The following is a 23,574-nucleotide window of genomic DNA, read 5'->3' on the forward strand; positions in this document are numbered from 1 at the left end:
CCACAGAAAGCCACACAGGCCTGGAATTCAGGGAGATTAAAAAAAAAATCATAATTTCAACACGCATTAAGAATGCTCAGAGTTCTGATTTTTCACTACTCCTAAAGAGAAAAAAAAACCTCAGTACATTTAACAATTATATTTATCTTAGGATAGCTGGCAATGGATAGGATATTTCCAAGAGCCAGTATTTCTAAGGGACTTGGGAATGTAACTGAATGAGTCATATTTTATAGGGATTTAATTGCCACCTGATTCATGTCTGTCAGCTGGTTGGTAATCAGGGGCCAAATTCTTCAGGGCACTGAAATCAGTCGGCTGCACCAACGAGAAACTTCACTTTATGCTTAAGAAATCACGTTTGGGTCAGCCGCTGTTCCAGGAGCCGGCAGTAATGTTAAGTGGAGCCATCAAAGAGTAAGTGGGAAGTGTAAACCTCCCCAGATCTCCGTCTGCGGCCCACAAACAGCCTCTCCAGAGAGGTGCCGACCTCCGGGTCTGCAGAAGATGCTGCTGCCACAGTCACAGCTGCTTGTCCCTGCATCCGTGATTCCCACCGCCCGGGAAGCTTCCAAGGGTTTAATTAAGGCGGATCCTCCTCATTGTTCCTCGCAAAGCGCGTCTGGCAGAGCGGTGCAGCAGCTGAGCGAAGGCACGCCAAGAGCCCGGGACCGGCCCCCACGTGCCTCCCTCACAGGCTCAGCCCACTGCCAAGGAATCTTTCGGATTCCAAGCGGTTTCTCTCCCGGCCGTGCACCGAGAGCGGAATGGCCGAACCTCGTGGCCGGCAGCTCCAGCCCGCGCTCGGAGCCCGGCCAGAGCTGGGTGAAACTCCTGCCTTGGGCACCATGGAGCAGTTCTGCCCTTTGCGCAGGATTTATCAAAGTGCTGGACAGTGGGACCTCGCCACCTTCTCTCCGCCTCCCTGCGAGAGCCTCGACAGCAATCCCTCCCTGATTGCGACCGAAAGAGAAAATAAAACCGGTCCGTCTAACTTTGGTCAGCACTGATGGGGCCTTTCTGCAGCAAAGTGTGTAGGTTTCTCAATCCATCAGTAGGGTGGCACAGCTAAAGTGCAGTGGTAAGATGTCTCTCAAAAAGCTGGTGCAAAAATGAGTCTCCCAAGTCTCATCTGGATGCTTGTAGGCACCAGTCTATTAATGGTGTCTTGTGTAAAGAGGATGCTGTGGAAACATTGCAAGCAGCCAGCTACACAGTTGTATAACTTGATAAATATAGTTCTGATGCTATCTTTGAAATATTTAGGCTGAGTAAAAAATCCAAAGTAAAAACGTCTGCTGGTTTGAAATGCAGCACTAGAACGAAGTGGAGGGAAGCTGGCAAAAGGGATTTATGTCTCTTCTGCAGGAACAATGTCCTAGTATAAATCCCTTGTATTGTGTGCAATCACATAGGTTACACCTTGTGGTGGCCAAAGCATCCAGAATTGAGTTTTATCACTGCTCATCATAAGAGACTGAAAGGACAAAGCTACGTAAAGAAGCTGGCTGCCACCAGACTGGGGCACTGGCAGTAAAACCAACAACACTTTCTCCTCTCCAGTTTTGAGCTGGCTTAAGGAAACAAACCAAAACCAAGTATTGGTTGTTGCCAAAAGTCATTCTGTCTTTTTCAAATATGCTCACTCAGTTTTGTGCTGCACATTGATAACTGCTTCTTAATTCTGCTGAAATGAAGCTTTCCAAAGTGAACTGCTTACACTTTTTCGAGAAGAAATCATAACATATTCGATAACTTTTCTTAAATTACAAGAAGCAAGACAAAGCAATCGGAGATATTTTTAGCTTAATGTATTGATAAATGGAAATGTAAAACCAAGTGGATTGAAACAAGCTATATTTAAATTGTATTTAGGAATTTTACTGCATGCTATTTTCCTTCAGATGCAACTGCATAAATACAAAAGGAAGAGATAAAGCCATATAAAAATTCAAACTAAAGCTGATTGAAAAATAAGGGGCTTATAAGAAAACACACTCTTGGTACAGGGACGGTCCCTGTGTTCCATCAGAACCTTATTTTTTTCAGGAAATGTCATCACCAGCTGAAATCCAGAGACAGGCATACAAAGGGAGGAAAGCCTAGGGCAACATTTGAAAAGAAAGTTTCAGGGTGAGTAACAAAAGCTTTGTCCAGAAATTAAACCTTATTTGGGAACATATGACGCCCCAGTGAGGGCTGGTGTGATGGGCAGGGCTGGTGTGATGAGCAGGTGATCAGGGCAAGGCATCTGAGTGTGCAATAAACAGGCTGGAGGAAAGCAGCCAGCATTTACTCAACAGTGGGAATTTGAGAAAAGACCTACAGAGCCAGCCATATGAATCTCTACAGCTTGGACACTGTTTTGAGGCCTGGAAAATTCAGATATGCTTTGCTGGTTATGTACAAAAAGAAAACATAACACATAATGAAGGGAAAGTGTGAAGCAAAGGCAACACATGCATGATTTTTAACTCTTTCATCATCATTTAGATTTCCCCAAATCTCAAGATCTTTTAGTGTGACAAACAAAGGGCTCTTCTGGCCTCCTGGCCTTACATCCTCCCATGTTTCTCATGGCAATGAAAGCTGAAGTGCTATTGATTCTGAATGATTACTAAATTATTCATGTGGTCATACACGTCCAACAGCTGAGTTTAAAGACAGTCAGAATTATATATGTTCAACAAATTAAGAGATTTGGAAAGACTAGAAACATAGCATGAGGGCATGAACAGATAATGGAATAACACTGCACAGCTGACCTGCCTGTTAAGCATAAGAAATAGAATTGAATGCAGGAGTAGGAAGGAATGAGTTTAAATATTAAAGAGAGGCCAAAAAGACTCATTAAAACATGAACAATTTTTATTACACATTTGCTAGTAATCCAACCTACTTTTAATGAACAGATACAGCAAATTGCTGACAATGTTCAATAAAATACAAAATACAATTTTTATGGCATTGATAGCAGTGTTTTATAAAAGCAAGCCACTGTTGGTATATTTTTGAATACAATCTTCATAATATTCAGAACAACACTCTTATAAAGCATTTCCTCATAGCTGAGGGCTATAGTAAAATCTGTATGAGTATTGCTTGTGCGTGTGCAACTCTGAACTGTGATAAGTAGGATCAGATATCAAACTGAACTATGCTAATTTATATCCACTGAAGGTCTGATCTAGAAACAACTATCCTCACACCCTCCATGAATTCCCCATATTATTAATTTAATAATTGCACTTTGTCAGCAGTCTAAGCACATGAGGGTTTTTCAATGCACTTATGAAAACACAAGTTGTATTCCAACTATGACAGCTGTGCACAAGGTTCTCTGCTTTTTGGAGTTTGACTTGTCCTACAGTCCTTGCAGATCCTTGATTTCTTTTTCACAGGATCTGAGGTTGCAGAAAGCACTGAGTTCTGGCCTGGGTTCTCCTCCTTATTTAGGCTCAATCTCCTGTCAGTACCTAGCAGAACAACCTGGCCTGATCTCCTCTTACCTGAAACAACAACCAATACTTATCAAACACTACACTTGCTTTTCATCTGTCAACACTTTTCCTCTGCACGTGTTTTCCACCAAAGCCTTTCCCAGAGCTCTGCAGACCCTGTTTCTCTATCTCCACAGCTGCCACCTAGCTCTGATTTCTCCCTGGATTTTGTCATTGCAGATCTCCCTGAAGAAAGTCATTGCTCAGAAAGCCACTGCCCTCTCACACACTTTCCCTCTCTTGCCTCAACCCAGTGTTCCACAGTCCTTCCTCCAGAAGCAGCCACCAGCAGCTCCACCTCCTCATCCTCACTGTGTATGGGCAGGATCTTGCCCCTCCTTCTCAAGAGGGTTTCCTATGGATTGCATTATGCCTTAATTACGCATCAAAGTATTTGCATGACTCATGTGAAAGACGGGTGTTATTATTTTGTTTCGTAGACGATAGCTCAGTCAGCTGAATCCAGCACCATTTGGATTATGAATAGCACAACCATTAATACACTGTGCTATACGCTCCAACATCCATTTTTTTTCCAAAACAAATATTACTTTATTTCTGGTCTGATGCTTCATGTAATGACATACCAATTGTATAAGGAGTTTGTTTGGTGTTTTCAAACCTTGGGCATTTTCCCCACCAAAATTTGTATTGTGGCTGTGAAGATGGAGAGCAGCAGTTAGAAAGACTGAATTTTCATTGTCCTTTATTTTGCTAACCACTACAAAATTTTAAGCTTTTCTGCAAAAAGAAAATTTATGGTGCCCATAGAATCAAAACGAGTGTGCTGCTGACTGAGTGAGCATTTGGTCAATGCATCACAGCAAAGCTAAAGAGACAGGCTGAACAAGAGGTACAAGATTTTAAACCAAGGCAGTAACGTTGTTATGCTTACTTTGTGAGGCACTATTTTATATAACAGATCCTAATTCCACTGTAGATGGATAACTACTGTGAATTATAATTTTATTTTCCACTTAGTGGAGCCTATTGACTTGGACTAGCTCTTGCCAGAGAACCAGTTTTGTAATAAAGGCAGTAAATTCTGATTTTTTGCTTGTTTGATAATTAATAGTGAGGTGTCAGCAGCAGGAAAAAATAAAAGTATTTTTTTTCCTCTGCAAGTTATAAAAGATGAGTTGTAAGACAATGACTTGATGCTGAGTGTCTAAGGCATCTTTTACTGAAATGAGTTTAGCAAGTCAGTGGAGGTTCTGCTCTGTTTGGGAAGGTATGCGTGCAAGGCACTCCTGTTAACCAAGCATCCCTGGCCCCAGGCATAAATATACAGATAGTTATTACACTGGCAAGGATTTTTCCCTCCCAGTGGAGACACAGTTTTTAAGCAACAGCAATTTTCCCTTGTTGCTAAGACAGTGGCAAAAATAGGTGTCCATGGGTGTCAGTATACATGCTAGTTATAAATATATATAATAATATGTTTATTATACTTGGAAAAAAGAGGCACAGTAATGAAAATGCCGTGTAAACTTGACACTATTGAAGTATTTGTTTATCAACAGCTTCCAGTATTTAACAAGGATTAAAATACAAACAATAGCCTTGGCCTTAACTAAGCTAGAGCCACAGCTCTAACAGATGGCTGTGCCAGACAGGCTCTCAGCACAGACCAGACCTGAGCACCTCACAGCAGATGACAACGTGGGAGCCCTCACGGCAACCCACAGAGACCAGCAAGGGGAACTGCCGTGTGCAACCATGGAGCAGGGAGTGAAACCACAATCCAGCCGAGTAGCTGTGTGTTCAGAGAATACAAGGCTATCTCCTTTGAAGTGGCTTACAGACCTAAATAGAGGATTAGGCCCAAGATTTACTGAGATGCCAGAGGATGCTCACATGTTTCATTCTTATGCCTTCTGCTGGACCAAATCTCCAAGGTCATCTGTACCAGAGCTAGGAGGTGAACCAAAGTGTCACTATGACTTTCCCTTTAAGGTCAACTTCCAGCACAGATTCTGTGACTTGGATCTCCAAAATGAGCTCCAACTGCAAGAAGTCATACTAGTTCAACCATCTCCCAGTCCCAGGGGTTTCTGTACCCCATTTCAGAGTACTTGCATCATTGTGACACACCAAGTGTGCTAGCCATACTGTCATTTTTCTCTGATTATTCAGAAAATAATAAATAATTTGACAAATGGGAATTGCATGACCCATACTACAAATAGCTAACTGTGAAATTGCTATGGCTAATTGGCATCTGTTGTTAAAGTGACAAATGCATATTTGCCCTCTGTAGACCTTCCCACCTGTTACTCCATGGACCATCATACCATGTATGTACTGCTAACAAACGGAAAGGTGCTTCACTTTCAGGGTGATTGGGCTTTGTCAGAAAATGAAGGTATTATTTATTACGTGAATTTGTTACCCTAGTGAAAATTAGGGCAGCAGAATCACAGGAGTTGTATTAAGGCTCATGCTACCTGCACGTTGGCCCCCATCTCCCCCAGGCTGCAGTAAAAGAACTGTGAAGAGATGTCTTGACTTTGCAGCACTTCCAATCCTTTGTCATCCTCCCAATGACTTTCATCTCCTGTCCCTTCTTGCTCAGCCCTGTCACCCCAGGCTCACCACAGCCCCTCCTCAGGAGAAACAGTACCCAAAAAGCTTCAGGATTTTTTTTTCCTCTCTGATTCTGCCCACTGAGTACATCTACTACATAATGTCTAGGACTTATTTATGTGACTGTGCTCTAAACTCCAAGATCATCCAAGAAACCTGGCTACTGCATCTGACTGCAGTTCACTGACTTCCATGGGCATAAGATGCCCAGGTGATTCCTAAAATCTGCTGATATATGGAAGAGAGAATTTGAAAGAAGTAGGCTAACAGAAGTCAGTGTACTCTAAGGAGATTTCCTAAACCACTAGCAATCAGGTTGGAGAGAGGGGGGAGAGGAGGAAGAGATAGACAGGGGGGAGGCAGGCAGGCAAGCTTGGTGACTTTCTTATTTATTTTCATCCTTTAAAAAAGAAAAAAATTGCAAAACTAAAGAAGAAAATACTTAGAAGGCAAGGTTTCCATAGGAAAAAATATTTTATTTTTTTAAGAACAAATTCAGTTTGAAACAGACGTGGAATGTGATTTTCATAATTTTCATTTTCTGGGAACTAATTGCAATGTGGAACTAAAGCAGATTTCAAACTTATGACCGGCTAGTTTTAATACAGAATGAAACAAACAAACAAACAAAACCAAAAAATAAAATTAAAAAAAAGAAAAAGAAAGAAGAAATTATTTATAACTCAAGCATAATACTGTGTTACTTACAAACTGGACAAAGAAATTCTTAAATAAATATTCATGGTACACAATTTCAGCACAAATATGCGGCAATTTGGCAACCTTTTATATAATTTTTTCCTCAATACAGTGCAAAGGGGAATGACACTGCCTTTAAACAAGCTGTAGCTAAATACATTGCAAAATTCAAATTTTATACAAAACATCTTGCTCAGACTTTATAAAAAACCAACATTGCTCTATATACACAATCTGGTTAAGAAAAGCCTTTTTTATCTTGTTTTCATGTGGGTTTTTTAATTATTTAAAAATGTGAATAAGGCTACTGTAACACCCCAAATCCATATACAGTAAATCTGAACCTATTTACAGCATCTTCACTTAGACATGATGGTGCAAATTCCAATTTGGGTGACTAGGGATGATCATACAAGCAAGGCATTTACAGTAACTTTTCAAAGCTGGACCAATGTCAAAGAAAGGAACAGTTGGTAGATTGTCATAATTCTGCACCAGACACAAAACAGACGCACAGTACATTTTCTTTTTAAAATTGGTTGTAGGTTGCTCTTGAGCAATTAGTCTGATTTTTTTTCACAGTTTAGTATATAACTAGAATGTAGCCAACTGATGAAGCATAGATATGATTTAATAAAAATAAGGATCAGTAAGCCCATCTTTTCCCTTCCCCTCCCCCAAAATAAAATCTTAATGACTTACAAGAGAACCTTGTATGGATGGATTCATAGAAAAGAAGGGTTGTTGAAAAGAATTACATATGTACTGTAGTTAGTCACCATGGTAACCTTCCACAGAACCATGGGTTGGAATTTTTTTTGTTTTTTGTTTCTCTCTTTTGGGCCAACATCCCAACATTATCTTTAGGTTCAGAAAACAAAGAGAGTGATCGTTTCTATGACAGATATTTTTCTTTTCTTTCTTTTTTTTTCTTTTTTTTTTTTTCTTGCAGGTGCTCACCAGAGGTCTGAGAACCCTAAAATGCTGTTGCTACATTTTCTTTCCAAATCAGAAAGCGAAGTGTTACCATAGTAACATGACTATGTTAGAAATGTCTATTTGCATAGCACATATAAAAGTAGAGGTTTTTTTTTTTTATTTCCTCCCTAGGGTGGGAGCTTTAGGGGAATAGCCACGCTAAAGAGAAAACTTTAACCTGAAACCCCCCTCTACGAACCTCAACAAAATCTACAGAACACATCAGCCTGTAAGGCAAGGGAAAACACAACACAGAAAATAAATGCCGGCACATCTTGTTGCTGTTAAATATGTGATGCAGTAACAATGAATTCCTGATATTTTGGACCTTATATTTTCTACTTTCCTCTTACAAGACGCTTTGGAAATTTTTTTAAACTATGCTCCCACTGGTGGTTTAGGATAGCTGTTTTTTTTTTTTCCAGAAGTATTTTTAAAAAAAATGTGCGCATATGCATACATATATATACATACGTATGCATATATACTTATATATGTGTGTATATACATAGACACACACACACACACATATATATGGAAAATGATGACAAGTTAAGACTATGCAATTGCCGCAAATGAATTTCACATCTTCTGGTGTAGATTCTGTGCAATCTCAAAATATATATTAGTAAAAAAATCCAAACCAAAAGTAAGAAAGAATGAACAAAAGAAAAACTCTCACTTTATATCCCTTGTGTTCTATACACCTATTATAAATAAGACATATTTTCCTTCTCCATCTCATTGTCATAATTTATTTTACTCTTATGGACTGCCAGAGGTTTGCCATATGTGCTTTAACTTTGCAACAGAGCACCAATGAACTGCTGTGTCAGTCAGTACCTACACTCACTGTGCAGGGACAGCACTACAGTAAGCCAAAGTGCCAAAAGGGTCAGTCACAAAGAAATTCTGCTTTACTTTTAGAGATGAGCAAGGTTTTGTGGTTTGTTGTTTTGTTGTTTGTTTTCCCCACAACTTTATCAGTGATAGAATTACAGCTCATTTGACCCACTGGCTTATAATCATCGTAGGCACTTGGCTCTCAGTTGTTTTCTTAAATGCTTTCCCTATGTTTAGTATAATATGATCATATAGCAGCTGAGTCTGCTTAAAAGTCATCCAAGGCAGACTACGTTTTTGCTACAGCTTCAAAGCTGTGTATTTTATTGCGAGTACCACAACAGCCCTGCCCTAATACATCCTCAGTGGCCTGCTATTGTCTTGTCTTCTCCAGGCTTGCTGACTTACTAACAATACCCCTTTGTTCTACTGTATTGAAGGTACTATTTTTTTCTGCACAGTGGTATTTGATAACCGTGAATTCCTTCAAATGCAGCCTTAATCCACTGCACATGTTATTGTGTTTCCTACTTGCCTCTTAAAACTTAGCATACCAAAGTGCTGTGCTACCTAAATGCATTTTTTTTTCTTCCCAGCTTCTATTTCTGAGGCAGCAATATTCAATTGCAACCTCAATCAGCCCTTCCCTCTACCACCCAGTCCTGCTCTTGACTTTGTTGACAGCCTAACTTTTTGGCTGGAAGGCTCCTTACTATCAAACACAATTTTTATAAATGCATTACCCATTCGAGTGAGGCTGCTGTAGCAGATGGATGGAGTGCGGATCTCCAAACATTAATGTTCCATTAGTGATTCAGGAGGTGGAGTGAAAGGAAATCTTATGTGAAGGATGGCAGAGCCCCGGATAACAGAAACAAATGGAACAGTGACGGACTAAAAGCAAGAGAACTTTAACAAGTCTTACTTAGACACCAAGGTCTGTGTGACAAATCCAGTACACACTGAGAGAGACACACAAAAGTCAGAAGATTGCATTTCAAGCTTGATATATCTTAGAGCACCTTCCCAGGATGCCTAGAGCTATTAACATCCACGGATTGCTCCATCTTCCCTTGGCTTTTGTACATGCCTGAATGCCCACAGCACATGGCTTTGAGGATGATGAATGTAACAAGAGTACAGCAATCAGAATGGGCATCTTCTACAGAAAAGTCTTCCAGCTTTTAGTGAATACTTATTCACCGAGATAGGGATTCTACAGACTAGGTAAGCTGTCCAGCTCGCGTCGGTTCCTGGAGAAAGAGCTGTTGCCTTCTCCCTCCTGTGCTTAAGTCAATGCTAGCGCACAAGGCGTCATCACAAACCCCAACAGAAAGCATTTGACCAGTGAGTTTCCTCTACGACTCAACTGTACCACAGAGCTGGTTGTGTGCTCCTCAGACCTTGTAATAAATGTTTGCTGGACTCTGAGGAGGCATCTCTTGAACTATGTACACCGGATGTCCATAGTCGCCGCTGACCTTTTCATAGTGGGGGCAAAAGACACTGTCTGCAGTCCTTAGAGGAATGATAATGTCACTGGGCTCAGAACCATTGTTGTTGCCACTGCGTTTTGGGGTGGCTAATGTACTAAGTGATAGAGTTGTCGTGTGTTGCGGGGAATGCTTCCTGTGTCTTCTCCGGTACTTCAACAAAAGAACCACCAAAGTGATGATGATGACGATGAAAATGATGCACCCTGATGCAATCCCTGCAAATAAGGCCACCTCTGAACCCAGTATACTGGAATGCCCAGCTTTACTGCCATCTGTGCTAGATCCTGGAAAGAATGGAAATACAATAGACAAAAGTTATTGCCATCCTGTGACCCATTTACGTTGCTTAAAAATGTGTAGAGTAAGCAAGACTGGAAGAATTAACTGACAGCTAAACTTTGACAAACCAATTACCCTGTTAGATAGCTAAATGCAAACAGGCGAAGTCAGCAATCAATATAAAGCAAGACTTTGTGCCTGTTGGTCTCACTTTTGTGTTGCTCCCAAACCACCCTGTTTCATACATCATCATCCATCAGCGGCGAGAACTGTCACTGACAAGGCAGCCTTTGATGCACACGGCATCTTTTAACAGATGCAGGCCAGCCCCAGGCATAAGAGAGGGGTGGGATAGGACTGGAAGGGAAAATAACACAGGGAAATGACAATTCTCAGAACAACTGGTACTGTTCAGAGCCACGCTGTTCCCTCTGCTATTTTATCTTTCGCATATTGATTTAAGTTAAACCATCCTTAGTGCCTCTTTACAGGGACTCCTCTTGCTTGGAAATGAAACTAAGGAGCTTGAGGCAGCATGGGAGACAGGCAGCATGGTTAGGGCATGTCTGTTAGTATTAACTTACATTTACTTAAAAGAAAACAATACCACGCATTTGGTAGTCAGGAAAAGTTCATGTACTGAACAGCCTGTTGAATATTTGCTGCTTATCACACCATCATATTATTTGTCACAAAAATTATATGAATGCTCATTGACACTTTTTCAGTTCTAAGTTTTAACATATCTGCCTCTCTTGATGTTCACTCACAATGGAAAAATTATACAGATGCTATATTCACATAATTGTTAACTCTTCCCACCAAAGCCTCTGCAGGGATCAGCTGAAGCCACTCACTGCATCAAAGATTCACTAGTCCAATAACTGAAGACACAGCTGACAAGGAAAACTTGTGGCTTTTTTTGGGAAACCCAGAATCACCTGTCAGCAAAGGTTTGCTTTGTAACATTATTAATTACTGAATTTTCTTCTGGACAGCTTGAGTTAGGTTTTCTCTTGTTCATCCTATGAGTGAAATGCATCCTGAAGATATTTGTTTTGATATTTGTATCTATTTATTTTGTTTAGATAATTATTAAAAAAAATAAAACAAAGCCCCAAAACTTTACATTTAGTAGAAGACCAACCATACATATCTAGACTTCATATGGTCAGCTAAAACATCAGGACATTAATTATAGATGCCCTGAAATAAACTTTTATAAATGACTGTCAAGAACCACTTGATAATGTATTAATGCAGGAAGAGAAAGAGACTCGATCACTTAGCCAGAGTACTAAATGTAAGGCAGTACTGACCACTGTAAGGCTGCTTAGCAATTGCCCTATCCAGAAATTTTCCTGTAAATGAGAGACACTGTGACAAGATGTAATTAACTTCTACAGCAGAGTGGAAGAGGGGAGAGAGCAGCTGTTGCCATAACTTGCAGCTCCCACACACTGTCCACTGGGGCAATCAGAACTGGCTTTTGCCTCATCTCATGATGAAAACATTTGCTTTTCTGGCATGTTAATGGTAAAATAAAACACATTTGGGGACAAAGGAGGAGAAGATGCTCCAGGGCAAAGTCCCACCACACCTACCTGAGTGGTCCTTCACAAAGGGGCTGGTGGTGGAACTCTTTCCGTTGGTGCCAGCTTCCTGCTCGGGGCGCTTGGTGGGATCCGTGTGCCGGGGCTGCCCTGCTGAGTTGGGATCTGGGGAGAGAAAGAGGACGCATGCAGCTTTTGCACTTGATGGTATGGAGCCTCACAAGCTGGCTCTAGGCACCTTGTGAGACACAAATGGTTTAACAGAAGAACCTTTATGCAAAGGACTAGGAGATATAAGAACGTAATTTTCCTTTTAAAGCAAAATGGTTATATTAGTTATTTCAGGTTTAAATTGTGAGGCCATCTGCAGAAACTATAGGGTCTCCTGTAATTGGCAAGAAAAGCTTAGCAGATGACATTTCAGTTTAACTGAGGAAGTTGATTGACTACTAAACCAACTTCTACTTAGAAGAATAATTCTTTCTTCCTGCACAATAGGTTATCTATATGTGAAAAGAGACAATGAACAAAAACCTCTCTGTAATCAGAATTCATAACAAGCAAACTATAGAAATATTAGCTTCCCTCTTTTCATGTATTTTAAATAATTCTGAGCAGCAGAGTTGTGGCTTTTGTTTTTAAAATAAAAATAAAAATGACTGAAACACACTACTCCCAGGTGACCTTTCCTTCTAGGGATCTCTCCAATGAAGAGATCTTATTACACTAACCCTCCTTCTGTAGAAATCTGTCAGTAGCTGAGGAAGAGAAAATAGGCTGTGCTTTCAGACTATAAGGGAGGAATGACCACACTAGGTTTGACTGCCTCTCTGCTCTACACTGCTAAAAGAAGCCTGAAAACTAAAAAGGACATTGAGACCGATCAAAGTGATTTCATGAAACAGCAGATGGTCTTTACCTTGTCCAACTTTCATGAGGATCTTCATGGTTTTTGTCTGGCACACCCCTCCCTCCTGGTTATCCAGGCCCTCCAAAGACCCATTTGATGTTGCTGATTAAAAATAAAAGAAAAATAAATAAAAATAAAAATAAATAAAAATCAGGAAATCAACAGGCAAAGTGATGTGAATATGAGTGTCTGAAAGCAGGGATCTTTCAATCTACCAGGACCTGTTTTTGTCGCTCGGGCTGACCTATGGAAAGTTGTGAAATGTTGAAAGCCAAAGGAATGAATACACTGGTAAGCTGTACAATATATACAAATGGAGGAATGTGTTATCAAGGTTTCAAATTTACCCAGCAGCCTTTTATTTTCCTATGCACAATTGACTGACTGACTGACTTGGACAAAAACGCACCATCTTGCTAAAAAGGTGATGGAGTCAGCTGAAAAGGAAGCTCTGGCAGGCTCAGAGGAGAAAAGCACTGAAAAAATCACTCTTTTTTTCCCCCTCCCAACAATATCTTTATAATCACCACGTTACACCTGCTTCCTCTATTACAAATCTCCTGCTGGAATAAGTGAACGCATACAAAAGACCCAGGTGAAAGCTAAGATTCTGAACTGATTGGAAAACCATTTAATATTTTAAAGCACAATCTCACTTTTCTCAGCACTGAGGAGCCTCTGTGGGGGCGGGTGGCAAAGGGGAGTACGCTCTACTCTCAGGGAAACCTTTTAGCTCACACAAACAACGGGCTGCTTTCCCCTGTGTCTGCATTGTTCTGGCTTATCTAGGTGCCAGCTGGAGCCACACGATCCGGGCGCAGGCTGACACTGCCGTGCCATGCTCCACTCCCTTGGAGAGCCCACAAGGCTGAATCACGGTGCATGGGTGCGCCGCTGCCGCCCCAGCCAGCTGCTGGTTGCAAAACAGCTGCTGGCAAAGGGCTCAGCAGCTCCTCAGCAGTTGGTTTTGCAGCCACTGCACTGCACTGGGCTGCCGGCCACCATGAGCGGGGCACAGCTGCAAACGGTGGGCTCTGGATTCACCAGGTAGGGAATGCACCAGGGGTTTTCCTGCCCTGGTTGTCCTGGGGATGGAAATTTCACTGTAATTTCTTGGAGCTGTTTATCTGAGGCCCAAAATAAACTTATGAGAGGGCGCACTGGGCCGCCAACTGGAGAAAACAAATGGAAAATGGGATGTCAGGGAGCTCACTGCTTGGCTTGGCGTGGTGGTGGTGAACTGCTTAAGCAGCACATGCCTCCCTCTGCCCCTCTCCTTTCAGCCTGTGGGCTTTACACTCTTCAGGTCTTTGTTTTTAATTCTCGCTCCTTCTCTTTCACCTTCCTTGGGGATTTTCTTTCAAATGCAGTCTATGTATATTTCCTTTTTCCTTCACAATGTCTTCCTACCCCCATGGCAGTATTTTTCTTGCTCTAATCTTCTCTCTAGCCGTAAAGATATAAACCCCATACTGCTGAACCCTGCTTCCTAGCCTTTGATCTGAGTCTTGTTTTTGTTCCACTTCTGACTCTTTTGTGACCAACTCGAATTACAGCCACCATACAAACTTCCCAAACTGTGCTTTCTTTTCCTAAAACTCCCCTCTCCTAATATGTGGTCCCTCCCAGTTCCTCCTCTTGTTCCCTCCCCCCTGTAAAAACATGACAATAGCTGTATGGCAAAAAGACTTTTCAAAATACAAAAGAGCACGTTGAGTAATTTAAGATAAAAGCTGATCTGAAATGTGTCACTGCATTGCCTGGCTTGGAAAATAATGGAGACATATAGTTTTGTTTTCTTTTGTTTTTGTTTTTTTTTTTCCAGAGGGGAAAAAAAATCAATACCAAGAACCCATCCTGGACATAAATCAAATGTGTCTTTGCTGAAAGTGTTTTTTATGATCTATTTGCCAATGTACCAGCACAAGGACACAGAGAAAAAATGCAGTAAATAGAAATACCAAAGCTGAGCACCAATTGAATGTACAAATAATAAACACTGACTTTGTCTTGTGGTTTTGTTATTTGATTCTTTTTTTAATCGAGCCGAAGGGAATCAGATCTCTTTGAACACCTTCTACTTGATTTTAATTGACTAGAATGCTGCTTCTTCTGAACACCAATGCCTTTTTATACTTTAAAGGCCTATCCACTTAACCCATGAAGCAGGAGACCTCAACAGGATGCAGAGGGTGCAGTCTGACCTCAGTATAGAATAAGAAAGTAAGATGAAAAAAAAGAATGCAAAAATTACTTCAAATACAGTCTCCAAATGGGAAGACCCAGATGTACAATGAGTCTGGTTGTGTGCCTACGCCAGCGCAATCCGCCTCGCTTGCTTGCTAAAAGAATGCTTTCAGAGCTTTGATGTCAGATGAATGAATTTGCAGAAGTATTCACTTTTTCCACAGTTCTTCAAGGGATTTTAGGAAAGCCTACGTTGTAGCTCAGAGTACAGACTGCTACGTCCTGAGGAACAGGGAATTTTCAAAGAGAAGCATTTCAGTGACAAAGCAAGTTTCCTTCTCAGCTTTTCCTGTAATTAAACTGACAATTACCCAAGGCCACTGGAGGAAATTATTTTTTGAAATTCATTAAGACTACCGAAATACAACCTTGCATATCCCTAGTGTACCAGGAAGAAAGTGGGTAGCTTTAAACGCATCGTTATAAGCTTTGAAAAGCTTCACTGAGAAAAAGAAGTAATCTGGGACAGCAGAGAAAACACAGTTTCATACTGCTAATGCCCCTTGACAGTGTAGTGTGCAGAAGTCAAACAAGGGAGTGAGTACAAAATATTCCTCAAACACTTGCTGCGGCCTTTCTATATTGATCTCCAAATGAAAACTACACCCACTGTCATTTTAGCTCCTCCACTGCATCCACACCTCTGTGGGAAAGTGACCCAGAACTTGCAGCTCTGCTCGCACTGAAAGGGTATTAAAAAAAAAAAAGTGCCCCCGATAGGAGTTTTGGATTTAAACACAAATGTAACACAAGTTTCTGGTATTCAAAATGGAAATGTTACCCTCCAGTGTGTTTATATAATCAGATTTTAAACTTTCTATCCAATTTATTCTTACATATAAGAACAAGGTTTTTTTACATTTTGGTCTAAATATGGATTTATTTTAAAGTCAATTACTTAGATGAGTTACCATACAAAGTCCTCTGCTAAGAAGACTAAATACTTAAATATTAACATTAATAAGCATAACTAATGATTAATATGAAGTTTTGCATTAGTATTAGTATGTTCTCAGGATCCCACACTTCACTTTCTATTAATACAGCAATACATAGGAATGTAGAAGTAAGTAAAATGTTGCTAAACAGGTAGCAAAGTATTTTTAAATCTTTTGATGGTTAAATACCTCCGATTTTCTGAGACCTGTCCTGCTCCACTGGTGTCAACGGCAAAACTAATAATTACAGCCAAAACAACATTAAATTATTCAACAGTTTGTCTATAACTAAAAAAACCCACACATAATTGTGCTAAAATCTCTACTAATTTTAAGACTTTCTAACAAAATTGTAATAACTTATAGGCCATTTTTACAGTAGTTTATCAGACACTGTCTGTCTGCATTCCTTGAATACAACACCAGCTGCCTGCCATTTTATAAGGAATGCAAGTTTAGCTTTTCAACATTCAGAAAACACTTATCTGTTATGAAATTATGGTTTAAGAGTCTTGCTGATACATACTTACTTTAGAGAAGCTAATACATTTGCAGGTTCATAACACACTACTTTAACACCTCCTCCTCCATACACACGGGAGAAATTAAATTATTCAGACCAAAAAACCTCATTCTGATCTGCCTCCCCCTCTTTGAAATACATGAATTGTATAGAAACAAACAAAACCCCAACAAAACAAACAAACAAACAAAAAAGGCTGGAACTAATGTAAATCAATGTATAATGTTTTACATTTATTTGCTTTTAAAAATCTACAAGTGCTGTTTATTGTACAAAGTGCATTAGTCATAAATGCAGAGGCAGGGAGTCCGTGAGCATAGCAGAGTCAGCTGACAAGAACAGTTCCTGGCTATGATTCTTACACAGTCCCCATGGAGAGGAAGTAATATTACATTTTAATATGTCTTCATTTGATTGTTATTACTCTGCCTCCCAGGAGGCCACGCCACTGCATGGATCATGGCTGTTTTCAACCTACCAGGTTGGTAACATTGCTCTAATCAGACAGAGAATTAAGCTGCTGGATTTGTGCCTGTATATAGCTTTTCATTCACAAAGAGATTAGAAATGAAGGCACAGTCACAAAAATTCAACTTCCTTCACTCCTAAAAACACACATTACTTACAAAATGAAAAAAATGCCATCACAATTACTTAAAACACCAGCAGAAAAAATCTCAGCCTTTTAATTCTGCTGCATTTATTACCCACAGTTTCATGTTTTAGGATTATGAAAAACATCACCTATTTGCAAATTAAATGACATATGCTTTGAACCAACACAACTTTAAAACACATCTATTTCTAGAGCTTGAACATGAAATGGACTACATAGCTGATGAGAGAAATGATCATCGTATTTAATTTTCCTGTGAAAACTAAATGGACCTTAAACCACAGACTATAGGAATAAATGAGTGATGTCAACTGATGAGTAAGGGCAAAATTGATTTTGTCCCTCCTTAGTGTGCTGGACAAAGAAAGTCATTTGGCAATATATTAAAGACACATCTCTGATGAGGTCATGAAGAATTAATTGCTGCTGATGTGGATCTTTTAATAGCAAATTGAGAATTGCAAGTTTTTTAGGGGCAGATCAGTACTATCCAATAGTAGTGATTTTCACAGTTTTTGTTCATTAAATACTGCTTGAATACTGCATCAGAAAATAAATTTCTCAAAATCAGAATAAAATAAAATCAAATAATACTACCCATTTCCACTTTTCCCCTGCTGTGCTTAGAAAAAGAATGAAAAAACCAGCAAAAATCCACACAAGCCTTAGATCCAACAGTAGTAAGAAGTTATTCTTAAAACGAAGTTGCACTCCATCTCACATGCACTCTCAGGATTACTAAATACATGAAAATTTTTTGAGTTTTTTATTTTATCAAGTAATAGAACACTATTTTTGCCAGGCATCATTGTTTGTGCTCTGACTGCTTTCATAGGCTTTTGGTCCTTTTAATGATCTTCTTAGTAAAGCACTGAATAAATAATTCTTATTTTCCATAAATTTAGATAATTTATGGGAGAGGTTTAAGAGCACCAGAAATCACACACTGCAAAACCACAAATCACTGATCACAACAGGGAAGTTGTTTCAAAACTACCCATGGACGAAAGAACAAGATAGCTGAGAGAATAGAAAGCGTGTTTTAGTTAAATGAAATTAAATTCTGCTCCCCAGTAACAATCCCAGATCTGCATGGACATCTGAAACAATAAAAAAAGTTGTTCAGGCCTCTCACCAAAGAACAGGTAAGCTTGGCACACATTACTCTGGGTGAGCTGAAGAATGTTTAGAGAGAAGAGAAATATACTAGTTTCAAATACTATCAATTAATGCTTTCCCTTCTCTTGTAGTGATGAAAAGATTGACACTGAAACCTTCACTTTTTAAAAAAAATTAAACTGTCTTCTGAAATTTAACCGTCAGCAGTCCCAAACCTGTAAGTACTAAAACCATAAGTACAAAACTGTAAATGCATTATGAACAGTTGAATGGAATGCTGTTATGTGTTGACTGTTTTTTATCAGCAGAAAATAAAATCAAAACTTTCTACTGATCTTCTAGACACAAAGAAATGATCTTAAAAAAACAAACAAAAAACCCAACAAATAAAAAACCTGCTGAATTTGCCCAATATAATTTAGGACTCCAAGACTGTAACGAAAAATGTATAAAAGTAGCTTACCAATAATTATGCTTTTTTCTAACGTCTGGTTTTTTATTTGCAAAGTCAAGGTGGCAGAATTTTGAGGAGTTTCTCAGCCTAAAATCCATTAAAAAAAACCTCTCATTCTACCTTACTCCACACATTGTTTCAAATGAAGATAGATTTTTTTTCCCTTAAACTAGGGCTGATAGAGTGTTTATAAATAATCCTGATGCCAGCCTTTTTTCCCCTCTATCCACATGTGAGGTGGAACTTCAATGAGAGGGAAAGGACAAGAATTCTCTATCCTTCTTTTTCACTTTCCATTCTTGCTTTTTAAATTAAGTCCTATACTGCGCGTCTCAGGATTTATATATAAACAGGATCCACAAATTATATTCTCTACAGCAAGTAAGCAGCAATGCCCTCTCCAGTCAAGCTAAAACCAGAACAAAATAAAGCAAAATACAGAACAGGCCTTTTTTTTTGCCAGGAGGAAGCAAAGGCTCTGCAGCAAAACTTTGTAATTCACTTTTCTAACCACTGCTCTGAAATGTGTCTTGTCCAACTGTGAATAGCACAACTTGTGGTACTTAGATGGGACTCATGAAACAAGGGTATTTGTATAATTCCCCATAAAAGTCTCCATTTGTATTCATATGTTAAGAGAGGGACAGATTCTATTACTATTAAAATGTTTTTTTGAGGGTGCAATGAGGAGGACACAATCGAGACAGAGCCAATCTGTTTTGTACTGTAATATACTTTGGTATATACCAGCTGTATGATTCTAGGGACATCTCTGGAAATCCAGACTCTCCTTCCCACATCTCATGTCAACCAACAGCACAAAACAGGGAGAGAGTTGTAAAGTTTCTTACAATCAGAATTATTTTATTAATTTCAGGGAGGCATGGCACCAAGTAAGAAAAATATATGCAGTAAAAAAAAAAGCTGCTTATGTCAACAAAGTCTTTCCATAAAGGGAAAAAGAGACAGTGAGAGAGTTGGAAAATATAAATAAAAGCTGTGAATTCTGACTGGTTACTGCTGCCTATCATTTTAAAAACACCACCACTTTCTCACTGAGTTAAGGAATATCACAGCTGAAGTGTACTGAACAGTAAACTATTTGCTGAATTATTATCCATTACTGAAGGTCACAGGTTCCACCCACCCACAACAAAATCCTACTTGCTTTACTGCTGTCAAGTGCAGTGCCCCTTTCCAAAACTCCCTGGGAATGATTTAGAGATTATATAAAGACAAACCAGAAAAGCATCTCAATACTGTATCACTATGAACGACGAGTCTTTCATTACAGTTAAGCATTGCTAAAAGAATTTCAGTTCTATATTTCACATACTCTGAGAAATGTTGTCAGATAATGATCCACTGCACACATGGTTGCTTCTAGTTTACATAAACAAATTATATATTTGTGAGTGCTGAAGTAACTGTGGCAGATGTAAGCCCACTAATTATGATGTATTTAGTGTACACCCAAAAGTATGCATCTAAAACAGATTACTAGTTAGTTGACTTCACCATTCACAAGCAGGTATTTTACGCAAATTTATCCTCTCTCCCAGCATGCTACTGAGAAAAGCTTCTCATGGATGGGGAGAAGTGTCTCCCACCACCACAGCAAGCTTTGCTTAACAGTTCAGCTGAACAGAACTAATAGAATTAGTTAGCATTCAAGTTACACTGATTGTTGCTAATGACAAGAGGGCTTGCTGGAAACAAAAGCAGAAGCTTTAACATTAAATGAGGACCTATTTTCTGTATCATACAAATTCAACCTCACTCTACAAGGATGTTCACCTGCCTTGAAAATCTCTGTTTTTTGTCTGTGGCACTTGGATAAGAAAGGGTTATAGTGAAAGTTCATATTAAATAAATAACAAACCTCTTGCTCATTCTACTGTCACTAATTGCATGCAATGATATTAATGACCCAGTAATTGCTATACGAGTAGCACTGAAGTGGAAAACATCATTTTGAGGCAGAGTTCATCTCTAGGTGGTAGGACTTCACCAGTGACTGAGTTAATGCCTAGTGACAGTTTAGAATATAACACTACAGATGAGAAAATGTGCCAGTCTCACGGTTATAACAGTTTAGATGGACATGATGTTATTTGCTTTGACCACACAGAGTCTAGGAGTAACCCCAATAAAGTACCACAGTCAGACTTTGCCCTGTAGATGAACCTCATTCCTTTCAGGGGAGATGCTCTGTACTATAACAATCTAGAGCAATTTTCCACATGTTTGCTTCAATAAAAGAATACCTTCATCTCCTGCTTTTACATGTAGCACAACAAAAGTGTGCTTTATTGCAAAACACAAAAAGCTATTTACATCATCTAACTATCCTTCAGCAACACAGAGTTTGGCACCTTAGTACTGAGATCAATTATGATACTATTGGATGACTGTACACTTGGCAAAGATGATCAGAAGTTAAGCACTGTTTTGACTGGAGTATGCTTATGTTTGTGTTTAGAGCTGTAAAATACCCACAAAGTAAACCTTAATGAGGGAACATTGCAGAAATAAAGCAATCTGAATTTCCACGGTTCTACAGGATCTCCTGTTCAAATACTTGCCATTAAAAAATTAAGAGGTTTAGCCTCTTTAGAAATTATCACATAGGCACATCTTGCTTCATTTTAAGGAACTCCAGTGGGATATGCTAATTCTGCCAGTGTTTGGAATTTTGAAAAGTCACAACTAGACTGGTGAACTGATACTTTTAATACTTATGTTCATAGAGTTTTTAAAAATTCACCGGGGTTTTAACAGTATAACATTATTTAGTTGTTTGGTTTGTTTTTTTTTTTCCCTGTTGCAATGAAAATTATTTTGCAAGAAAATTATTTTGCATTTTGAAATTTATTTTGCATATAATATATGTCTTGACTCTGCTACCAAGCCTGTGGCAGCCTCTGGATGGCATGTGGAATCAACTTTCAGCAAAGGCTGGGACCAAACACATGGAAAGCAACTTTGCAAAAAAGCCTTGAGAGTCCTGGAGAACACCAAGTTGACCACGAGGCAGCAACATGCCCTTGTGGCAAAGGAAGCCAACAGCTCTTGGGCTCGATCTGCAAGTGGCAGCCGGTTTGGGGAGGTGATCCTTCCACCCCACTCTGAACTGGTGAGGCCACACCTGCAGAGCTGGGTGCAGTCACAGGCAGATGTGGACTCACAGGAGCAAGTGCAGTAAATGCTCATGGAGATGATGAAGGAATGGGAGCACCTGCATAGGAGGAGGGGCCGCATCCTTGGGGATACTCAAAACTCAGATGGACACAGTTCTGGGCCACTGGCTGCAGGTGGGCCTGCTTGAGCAAAGGTTTGAGCAGGGCATTAGAGGAGCTCCAGAGCTGCCATCCAAACCAATCCGTTCTGGGATTCTGCAATCAGCTGGGCTGTTGTGGCCTAATGCATTTATGTGCTAACATGAAATACTTGAAAAACAGATAATTTTAAGTTTTCCTGCCACGATCTGGATTCAGAACTCTGTTTCTCTCACAGCAGCCCAGTGAGCACATAAGGACTACTCTGCTGCTGCGGTTTAGTGATTTTTGCTGTCTTCATCTACTGAAGAGAAAACAGATAAATCATGCTAACAAAGATCCAAACATGCTTTTAAAAACCAGCCTTATCAGCTTAATACGGACTCTTCTCCAAGAACAGCTAAGACTACCTTAAGCCTAATCCTGCTTTTACTTGCAGAAAAATGTGCATGATTTCCTTGAGACTGAAAAAAGAAACTGGAAGACTGCCCATTAGGGCTTATTTTTATAGGCTGATCTATCAGAAATAAATCCTGAAATATACTTCATTCAAGGTTTCCAGGATGGACTGAAGTCAAGAAAGAAAATCCAAACTGACATTTAACCCTGGTTTTTCAACCATTCCAGCCTTTTGTTTTAGCCAACGCAGTTCTCAGGCAAAAGTACATTTCCCTCCATTCCGGCTATGTAAAGACTTTAATGAGGCAAACAATTTCAAGTCTTTAAAATGAGTTTCATTAAAGTTTTTATAAATCCTTATGCAGCTTCTCATCTTTAATTTTAGGACTTCAAATACTGCAATATGTAACACATATGATACAAGCAACTGTATAAAGTAAAGAACAATCATTCCACTTGATGAGCTAAATGATCATCACTGAACTTACGAACAAAATAGAAATTAAATGTGTTTCAGTGAGGTAGTGCACTCTCAAGTTTCAGTTTAGACAGATACTTTCTTCATGTTTTCCTCATAGCACGGCACATCTTTCCAATACACACCCCCCTGATTTAAACAGTTACTCATATCCTGAATACAAAGGATAAAACACACACTCAGCACATTCTTCTTCTGCATGTAGTCCTGTTAAGATGTTTATGCAAATCTAAGAACATACACATTTTGGAGAAGATCAGGGTTTAAATTTGTTTTTGTTTTTTTTGGGTTTTTTTTTTTTTTTTTTTTTTTTTTGCAAAGCACTATGAATAATACATACATAAAGACTTCTAAGGGAGAATACTGTATCCTTCTTTGTGAATGTATTATATTTCCCGTATTTATAAACTGCTTCTGAGGAACTATGAAAGTGAGATATAAAAATAGCAACTAAAACTATTAAACAGCTTCTTATGAAATTTTAAAATCTGTTCAATTCATGAGTATTTCCTGAATAATTTTTTCTTCCAGTCTGAACAATTATTCTTCATTTTCATCTGATTCCATATCTATTCAGAATACTTGCAGGGGTGTGGGGGAAGATAACTGTATTTTTTTCACAACATGCCATCAATTAACAAACTGAGAATTCCTATCTTTCATTTCCTTCCCTTAGGA

General features: G+C 39.3%; 1 protein-coding gene across 1 annotated transcript in view; it reads right to left on the reverse strand.

The window, feature by feature from the left end:
• Nucleotides 1-6,541: 6,541 nt before the first annotated feature.
• Nucleotides 6,542-23,574, reverse strand: part of EFNB2 (ephrin B2) — a 45,022-nt gene continuing 27,989 nt past the window's right edge. The window contains exons 4-6 of the mRNA XM_014307719.2: nucleotides 12,854-12,946; nucleotides 11,986-12,099; nucleotides 6,542-10,386 (exon numbers count right to left, since the gene is read on the reverse strand). Coding sequence (XP_014163194.2) covers nucleotides 10,004-10,386; nucleotides 11,986-12,099; nucleotides 12,854-12,946 — 590 coding nt within the window. The 3' untranslated portion in view covers nucleotides 6,542-10,003. The remainder of the gene's footprint in view (nucleotides 10,387-11,985; nucleotides 12,100-12,853; nucleotides 12,947-23,574) is intronic.

Source organism: Geospiza fortis, unplaced genomic scaffold (genome assembly GCF_000277835.1).
Source record: "Geospiza fortis unplaced genomic scaffold, GeoFor_1.0 scaffold366, whole genome shotgun sequence".
In the NCBI taxonomy this organism is placed as follows: domain Eukaryota; kingdom Metazoa; phylum Chordata; class Aves; order Passeriformes; family Thraupidae; genus Geospiza; species Geospiza fortis.